Raw genomic sequence first — 9,978 nt, 5'->3', positions numbered from 1 at the left:
AATGCAAGTTACACTAATTATGCAAAAAAATTAAAAAATGAAGAATTACAAATTATGCAGAGACTCCTAAAAAATACTCAATTTTTTTTTTACTTTTTTGTTTTTGTTTTTTTTAATTTTCTTTAGTTTTTTTTTGTTTTTTCTCCTTTTGTTTTGTTTTTTTTTTTTTAAATTACAAAAATTTAAAACAATGCAAATTACTCTAACTATGCTAACAATTATAGAAATAAAAAAAATAAAATAAAAAATATTCAAAGAATATGGACTCCTAAAAAAAATTATAATTTTTTTTATTTTTATTTTTATTTTTATTTTTTCCCTTTCTTTTCTCTCTTTTTTTTTTAAAAAAAAAATTAGAATCTCTTTTTCTCTTTTTTTCTTTTTTTTCTCTTTTTCTCTCTTTTTCTTTTTTTTCTCTTTTTCTCTCCTTTTTTTTGTATTTAATGTTTTTTTTAAAGAAAAAAAAATTAATATATTATAGTTTGTTTTTTTTAATTTAAAAAATAAAAGTAAAATAATAAATTGAAAAAAAAATAAAAAAATCAAAAAATACTAACCTGCGTAACGTTATCTCCTCCGGCGACAAATCGTGCGCGGCTCCGGATTCTTCGCTGCCTCCATACGCCTTCTGCAACGGCTTCTGCAACGGCCTCTGCTTTCACGCCTTAGCTGTAGCTACTTGTGCCGCCCACCGCTTCTTCCTTCACAGCGTTAGCTGCAGCAGCCGCCCTGCTCTGCAGTCACCCATCTCTCACCTTCTTCTTCACTTTCAGCTGCAGACCAGCCTGCTTGCAGCCGCCGTCGTTAGCTTCAGTCAGCCTTCACACTCCTACTGCCTGCAGCTACCGGCGCTTCAGCCGCTTCAACCAACGCTTCCCCTTCTCTGCTTCTCCTTCGCTTTCTGCCTGCAGCTACCGGCGCTTCAGCCGCCTTCAACGCCTCTTCTCCTCCTCTGCTTCTCCTTCGCCACCCTCTGCCGACGCCTTCTTCTGCAACTGTTCGGAGCCTCCTTAGCCGCCTCAACAGCTTCGCCTTCAAAGCCTTAGCGTATATATATCAATATATATATATATATATATATATATATTTCTTTGCTGCGCAGCTACCTCGCTTATGCCAACGCCGCCGGCCGCTTACACCACTCGTAAAAAAAACGATTATATATATATATATATATAATGGTTTTTTTTCTTCCTTTTTTTTTAAAAGCCGTCTACTGCACGCCTCCGACTTGTTCAAGCGTCTTGTTCAAGTTGTTTTGTCCAACATGCCAGTGGAAACAGAAAACGTTTAGAGAGAGAGACTGAGAGAGAGAGAGAGAGAGGCAATATTTTCCATCGGATGCACAGCCCTCGCCTTCACCTCCAGCCCCTTCTCCTCACCGCCTTGCTTCCTTAAGCGGCCTTCACACTTGAGAGCCTATGGAGCTTGCATAAGCTATGGAAGAGCTTAGCAACGCACCTCTTTTATTTTTATTTTTTTACTAAATACATGTTAGCGAAAAGCATGAAAGCAATAACGAAAAAAACAATGCAGTAAGCATAATGAACGTACTTGAAAAAGCATAAAAGCAATAAAATAAAAAAAACAATGCGGGAGAAACCTCAACCGCTCAATGGTTTTTTTCTTATCCTAACCTTATCCACTCACCGGGATCACACACCCGAACTTAACCTAATCACTCAATGGTTTTGCAACCAAAAGAGGAAATAGTGGTGGTTTCCACACACTCTCAACCGGATTTGAGTCTTCTCCCCGGCAGCGGCACCAATGGAGAGACGGAATAACTCTCTCACTTGTAGCAAGAGTAGTATGATCCACACTTAGCTCAATCCAATGGGATTTGCATCCCTTTCGGAGCTAGGGATTCAACCCGTACCGGTGCACAAAAGCTTATCCATTTGATGGAGAGAATGCTAAGAAAACTACTACTATTGACATAGACTCAACACACACTCAAACTCAATCTTGCTATTGCTCACTCAACTCCACATTCCACTCATCCATACATCCAAACAAGAAGAAAGCCTAGCTATTGCTTACACATGATCAAAGCATTCTTCATTCTCAATACTCATTTCCCTAGCATGCACACAATCCTTTAAGCTATCAATAAGAAACATGCATACTAGAGAATTGACAAGAGAAGAGAGACAAATATCAACTCATTGCATTGAATTAACAAAAGAATAGAACTTACAACAATGTAGATGGGGAGTGAGAAGAGCTTGCACCTCTATGGAAGAAGAGGGAGAGCTAGTCTCAAGAGAGCTCAAACATGAGTTTGCCCAATGTCTCCATGCTCTCAAATGAGCCACCTTTTATACAAAAATTCTAGAACTCTCAAAAGTTCCCATGTGGGATTATTGTGAAGCCCTCTCCCACATACATCTACAAAGTGGAACTCTTTACAAGAGCCCTAAGTATCTTTTTTGTTGCATCCTTGTATTAATCTTCAACAACGGGCATCTTCAGTTTGTGGAGTAGCAGCTTCATTACTTTCGTGCACTACTAAGAAACCCTATGTATCACATGCGTTCAAGGGGTATTTAAAAAACCCCTTACCTATAAAATTTTCATGAATAAAATGACCCCTTTTTCTTTATGGACTTACAAGCTTTTTTCAAAATTGATTTTAAAAACTCCTTCTGTAAATTTTTGAATTTAAAAACCCCTTCATTTGCTCACATGGTATACTTACGTATTTTTAGGTGAGCCCCCCCCCCGAGTCATTACCATCAAATTGTTGCTCAAGAGCGAGGCGCTTCTGTTGTTTGTCTTGAAGTAGTTGCTCGAGAAGTTGAATGCGATCTTCAAAAGTCAGGGGTGGAAGTTGCAATTTTGTAATTCCATCGTCCCAAGCATTGGCATTTTCATTGGTAGGAGCGTCGTTCATGAGTTGGTTGAAATCAACTCCCGAATCCATGGGTTTATGAAGAAGAGGCTTGAATTGATAAAGTTAGGTGGCCTAAACTCCCGAATCCATGGGTTTATGAAGAAGAGGCTTGATAGAGTTAGGTGGCCTAAACTTGGCTTGAATGCTTGGGAAAACTCTCAAAAAAAAATTTAAAAATCTAGGAATTTTATGCAAGTTTATGGCTATTTTTGGGCATGAAAAGGGGATTTTTGGATTTTTGCTTCAAAAATAGCTTTCTTACTTTTTTGAGCGGGCAAGCTACTCTTCCTTTTAAAAATAGGTGTGAGCCTTGAACCTTATAAAAGTGCAGATGTCTTGAAAATTAAAATATGCACTAGGGAGCTTTCACCATGTTTCAATTAACATACATACATTGCCAACAATAAATATGAATAACGTCCAAATAAATTAATGGCTCTTGTGGTCACAAAATCAAATATTATTTGTCGATATTCAAAAATTTTCATCTCAAAGTAAATTTTCTGATCATCACCAGCTCGCCTTCCTTATCTAGTCCAATGATCTACACTTGGATCAACTAGCCAATCAATTAATAAATTAATTGATTAAAATAAACATCCATATAAAATTTCATATCAACAAGACGATGCAATCAATACTTTCAACGCATGTACGGATTCACCCGCGTATGCGTAAAGTAAGTTATGATCGGCCAAGTTTAGAAAGGCGTCCCAATCTAAACCTGCCTAGGAGAATTCATATTATAAAAACCTGGAAATATAAATATTTTATGAATTCTTTTAAGAATCCATAATTACACAACGTTGGAATATATAAAATATTCCATGAATTCATCCTCAATAACATTTACTCTAGAATTTGATGAAGAATAGTGCAAATTTGGTCTTTGATGTCTGCAAAAAAAAAAAAAGCAAAAACCGCGCGAACGGCCCCTTAAACATTCCTGAAACAAAAATATGACCTCAAAACTATTCTACGAAGTACTGCACACACAATGAGATGATAGATAGATGGATGATGAATGTGTATTGTACAAAGATGATAAGTATATCCCAAGATGGGTGTATACTAGCATAGAAGAAAAAACCTCATAAAGAGGGAAAAAGTGCCCTTGCTGGTCCTAGTGTGTTCATACACAGCACTACCAAATATTGCTATAATTAGAGAAAATAAACCTAATCAACCTATACTTACCCAACTTCAACAACTACGATGCACCATCAGCATAGCTAGCACTACTACCCCTTCTTGAGCTTTGTTGTTGAGAGCATCTGGCACCTCTCTAAGTTGCACCCTACTCAATGCCACCTACAACCATCAAGAGCTACCTACCACACACCCGCCACTGGTCTCAATGCTACTGTGTGCATTGGAGTCTTTGCAAGAGTTATAAAAATCAGGGCTTTTCAAAAAAATTACAAATATCCCCCATCATTTTTCAAATTGAGGGCATAAATCAAGCATTAGAGTGTTGCTATAGCCTCCTATAGCATCATTTCCAAAAAAAAACCTTGTTCTAATTTTCTCGAGGCATGAAGTAAAAGTCTTTTGTTTTTTCTGTAACTATGAGCCCTTACATGTTTGTAGATAAGTTCAATGGCCAAGGTTTCTACACGTGGCAAATGAAGATTAAGTTTCATTTAATGAGAGAAAATATGTGGGGTTTGGTGAAGAGCACTACCAGTATAACTTCTTCCTCTGATGCTTATGCAACACGAAGACCCCAGAACATAACAGGATCTATTTAGAGCAGAGAGGGAATATGCCATCATTGCTCTTGACTAATCCATAATCACCAGGTGAAGCTTGGGCAAAACTTGATTTGTTTTTCAGTGTCAATGAGTTGCAATTGAAGACAAGAGAATCTCTTGCTGCATATGTCAACAAAATGAGGAGTCTCATGACTCAATTAGCTGCAATTTAGTCTCCAGTAACTAAAGACGATGCCATGGAAGTGCTTCTCAAAAGCATGCCTAAGGAGTATGACAACCTAGTGACCACCTTGAAGAACGTTCCTAATCCCACCTTGGAGGGAATCATTAGTGCCTTATCAGAATGCCTTTCCGAAAGAAGAAAGAAAGAAGAAGCAAAGGTCATCTGAAGCTCTCCAATAACTAAAGATGATGCCATGCTAATGCTTCTCAAAAGCATGCCTAAGGAGTATGACAACCTAGTGACCACTTTAAAGAACATTCCTAATCCTATCTTGGATGGAATCATTAGTGCCTTACTGGAATGCCTTACCGAAAGAAGAAAGAAAGAAGAAGCAAAGGTCATCTCAAGCTCTCACAAACAAGGCTTTGTTGTAAAGTCCAAGGGATCATATAAAGGACAAGCCAAAGAAAAGCCTTGCAGATTATGTGGTAAAAGCAATTACTTAGAAAAGGATTGTTTTAGCCCAAATCCCTATGGCATTATGGGAAAAGCAATCATCTTGAAAAAGATTTCTATTCCAAGCAGAACACTACTAATGTTGTTGAAGAGCCTTCCACATGGGAGGCCAACTATTGTATGGATGATTGGGGATTTTAAAGTCCATGAAATGTGTGTTGTTGTTTTTATTATGTGTAACCTAAAATATTTAGTTTGTCTCTACCCTTGGGATCCCATAATTGGCATGTGAAACTAGAACCATGTGATTTATCCTTCAGTAAAACTGGCATGAGAAACCATGAGCCTAGATTTATCCTTGACATAGTATGAGGCAATCCTTTGAGGGGGAGTTTATTGGAATCAAGGTCTAGTCTATGTGTTTGCTTGTGTGTGTGTGTGTGTGTGTGTGTGTGTGTGTGTGTGTGTGTGTGTGTGTGTGTGTGTGTGTGTGTGTGTGTGTGTGAACATCCTCTTACAAAGGAGTAAACACAAAGAGCAAACACCCACTTATGTTTGTCTATATGTGAATCCACTTTAGGACGGGCTAGCATAATATCTGGATATTATTTGTGTTTGACATAAACAGCGATGTCGTTGGGGCAACCTTGTACTTATAAAGGTGCATGTACTTCATTGAAAAAATCAATCAACAGTCACATCATTGAGTCGTGTACTTCACTCTCTCTAGCATTGTCTTCTCTCTCTATCTGCTCCATAGCCATGGCTGCCTTCACCTTTAGCCACCATAGCTCACCCCTATTTTAGCAAGGTAGTGGGGCCATATTTGTGACACCTAATAAAATTTCAGTGTAAGACTTCAACATTCTTCAAAAAAAATTGGTAGAGTTGTCTTCGCCTCAAAGAATGTTGGCATTGCAACTTTCGAAGTATATTTAAAGACTCACTCTAGCTATATTGCACATTTTTTTGCCAATAGAAAAAAGACATCTCATCATATTTGTTCCACAATTGTTCTTTCAATTTCATAAATCCCCACATAAAATTATATTGAAGTGAGGGTAGGTGCGAAAATATTTTGGCACCCATCATGTAATTTCCCCCTCTACCCTAATCCATTAGCCTTGGCATGACACAAGTCCAAATTGTATATGAGTGGGAACTTGGAAGGCCGTCTACATGTTGCCTATGTTAACTTGATTCTTGCCTCATCTATTGGGCCTTGGAGCACTCGAGAGGCCTTTCCATGCATAGATAGGTAGACTAGTCACTATATAGAATGACAGAATCTAGATGCTCGTAGCAAGAATTGGGGGTGAGGGCCGTGTTCATACGAAACCCTAGTTTCTAAACCAAAGAGAAATCAATGCCCGATTCAGTGCGTGTGAGTTCTTAAAAACCACTTGTATGTAATACTGTTGCAAGGAGTAGAACACTTTTTTTGCAAAAGTAGATAACTATGAGAAAGCTAGCAACATGAAAAGACGTACTCTCCGAAAAAAGGCCACTAGGGCAACCCTTGGGAGTCTGGACCGTTGCTTGCACAATTGAATGCCCCTCTAAGTACTCAATTGGTTAATGGATTGGCATCGAGACATGCTTGATTTTTGCCGGGCACCCTTGCCCTTCAAAACTGATAGGTTTGGTGAAATATAATAATCTTTCATTGTAATTTTTGATGGGCATTTTAAAAATTTGTAAGCATTTTTACGACCAAAATGCTCATTAAACGGGCGTGACGCTTATCCAAAAGGCACTGTTGCCCTTCAAAATTGAAATAAGCAATTTTTTTTAGTATAATTTTTAACTAGCATTTTAAAAATTTGTAAATATTTTATGGCCAAAATGCTTAAAAATGGGTGTCCAATGTCCCGTGGGACTCACTCAGAAGTTTCAGACTTTCAGCCTTCGAAGTTTCAGACTTTCAGACTATAAACTGCAAAGTACATTACAATTTACGAGCCTTGGCCCACTTAAGTCTAGGGCCCGAGGCGACAATCAAGTCCGATCGCCGATTATCTGACACAGCTCGCGATGCCGCACAATTCTTGCACAAAGGCTTTGGCAGGCCCGCCAGCGGTCAGCCCTTACTCAGCAAACCAAAAGGGCTTGCACGAAAAATGCCAAAAACTGCACTGCAGCCACTGTCTGGAGTAGTGTTAGAAAATTCCCTTTTTCCTAACCAATGAAAACAAGGATGTAAACCATTCCTATTGAAAAAATCATAGATTAATCGGTTTTATAACTAAGATTTTAAATTTTTTTATAACTAAGATTTCAAAATTTTTGAATCTTTAAATTCAAGGTTATTCAAAATTACCACAGTTTTTCTCAAGTTGAGAGCTGAAAATTACACAAAAGGATGATTTTTTTTTGGCAATGCATTGGACTGGCTAGATTAAAACACCACCCGTCAAATTCAAAATGCAGAGCAGTCGATTGAAGGTTCTTGTTTTTTCTTCAAAAGAGTGAGAGAAGCTCTGTCAAAAATTTAAAAAAAATCTAATCAATGGAGGAAAGGGTGACCTTCAAACCCAACAGGTTTTTATTGCACATATTAACTCGTTTTATAACTAAAACTTCAAAATTTTGAATCTTTAAATTCAAGGCTATGCAAAATTACACAAAGGATGATTTCTTTCTGGCAATGCTTTGGAGTGGCTAGATAAAAACACCACCCGTCAAATTCAAAAGGTAGAGCAGTCGGTTGAAGGTTCTTGTTTTTTCTTCAAAAGAGTGAGAGAAGCTCCGTCAAAATTTTTTTTAAAAATCTAATCAATGAAGAAAAGGATGACCTTCACACCCAACCGGTTTTTATTGCACCCTACCTACCCTCCTCACCCTCATATTTCCTTTTTGTGCAAATTTAAAAGGATTACTAATATTTTAATTTACAAGGTAGAAAAAAAAGAACTGTAATAAAATTGATCCTCCTCTCACAAGCTCTTAACCAACACCACCACCCTAAAGGACCTTGTGGATGTGTAAAGGAGGACCAACTAGTGGCCATAGCATCCTCTAAGTGAGTTTGGAATTTTTAGTTATATATATATATATATATATATACTATCTATACTATATATAAAAGAGACTGAAGTCACGTGTCATCACAAAATGCAAAGTGAAGGCTGCCATACATAGAGGCGTTTTTCCCCGCAACGTGTGCAATTGAGGGTGCCACTAGTTGGACGCCAAGGTCATTATGCGCACATGGAGGAGGGTCAAAATTCCAAAGTCTCCAACCACGTCAACTACACCGCATGAGTGGCAATGGTACTTGGCATCAGATAACGTTATCACTGGCGTTTTCCTCTCCCCGTCACGTCTACTCTGTAGATGGAGCGTTTTGTAAAATTTGACGTGGTAGGGAGAATATTCCATTCTGATCAACCCGCCACGGCAATATGAGCAGCATGTGCAGGGGCCTTGAGGGGTGGACAAAGAGCGCGGGGAGAGAAAGAGGGGGAGGGCCGAAAAGAGAGAGAGTGGTGTCAACCTCGTCAGAGAGACACAGGTGAGAGCCAACTTGTATTTATATTTATAAAAAACATCATGGAGTTTGTCATTACCATGTTATAAAAGTGTAACATTTAATAACCAGTTTTTCTGACTTTAAAAATTAGGAAAAATCATCCGCTCAAATAAAGGCTTAACAAATCTGACTTCATAAGTTGCTCGTTCCTATCGTTTTTAGCCGTATGATCTCATGCGGTTTTGACCGCATGAATCCTGACCATTCGATTTTCCTGATTTTTACGTGGAGATTCTCACATTTAATAACCAGTTTTTCTGACTTAAAAAATTAGGAGAAATCATCCGCTCAAATAAGGGCTAACAAATCTGACTTCATAAGTTGCTCGTTCCTATCGTTTTTAGCCGTATGATGTCATGCGATTTTTGACCGCATGAATCTTGACCATTCGATTTTTACTGATTTTGACCATTCGATTTTCCTGATTTTTACGTGGAGATTCTCACAACTTGTCAACTTGAGTGATTCCAAATTTTTAATTATTAAAACAGTGTAGGATTTTTTTCGCCTCCCCAAATAATCAATAATATATATTTGTCTTGATTAATGCCTTTCTTTCGGCGGGATCCTTGCACAACGCAAAATAAAGGACCCCTCGCTATGAAATCTGGCATTTCTTTTTAAGGGCAACATTTATATAAAATCGCAATAATAAATAAATAACGGGAAAAAGGGGAAGTGGGCACTTGGTAGTTGCAAGGTCGGATCAAGCATTTTCAAGTAAATCCTCGTTTTCTTTGTCTTTTCCTCGGGATGCTTCTTTTTATCTTGTGCTCAGCTTCTTGCTGCTCCACATGCTCTTCTTTCCCTCTCAGCCCTGACTCGTGCGTTCTCCACTACTCCACGTTGCAGTCATGAACATGTCCAATATCCACCTCGTGCTGCTAGTTAGCCTTCTTCAGACCCTTAATCCAACCCTAGGTTATTAAACTGGAGACGTTAGATCTCCACACCTATTCATACCCTCCAGACTGTACAAGGGAAGAAAGCACTGGGATGGAGAAAGACATGAGCAGGCGGTGTTCACACTGCGGCCACAATGGGCACAACTCGAGGACTTGTTCGGAGAAGGGGGTGAAGTTGTTTGGGGTGAGACTGACTGATGGCATGATCCGGAAGAGCGTAAGCATGGGCAACTTGGCGTACTACAACGCGCAGGCTACGCAGGCCTGCAGCACACCGGAGCAGTCGGAGTCTGGGGGAGGCCCTGCAGCAG

At 38.7% G+C, this 9,978-nt stretch overlaps 1 protein-coding gene across 1 annotated transcript in view; it reads left to right on the top strand.

Moving 5' to 3' along the window:
• Positions 1-9,442: 9,442 nt before the first annotated feature.
• Positions 9,443-9,978, top strand: part of LOC147624034 (transcription factor KUA1-like) — a 2,068-nt gene continuing 1,532 nt past the window's right edge. The window contains exon 1 of the mRNA XM_086820709.1: positions 9,443-9,978. This exon is cut by the window's right edge and continues 66 nt beyond it. Within this exon, the coding sequence (XP_086676835.1) occupies positions 9,759-9,978 (220 nt within the window). The 5' untranslated portion in view covers positions 9,443-9,758.

This window comes from Cibotium barometz, chromosome 26 (assembly GCF_041138505.1).
Source record: "Cibotium barometz isolate CiBa-2024 chromosome 26, ASM4113850v1, whole genome shotgun sequence".
NCBI classification, from domain to species: Eukaryota; Viridiplantae; Streptophyta; class Polypodiopsida; order Cyatheales; family Cibotiaceae; genus Cibotium; species Cibotium barometz.
The sequence above is the reverse complement of the archived record's forward strand: the minus strand, read 5'-3'. Positions and strand labels throughout refer to the sequence as shown.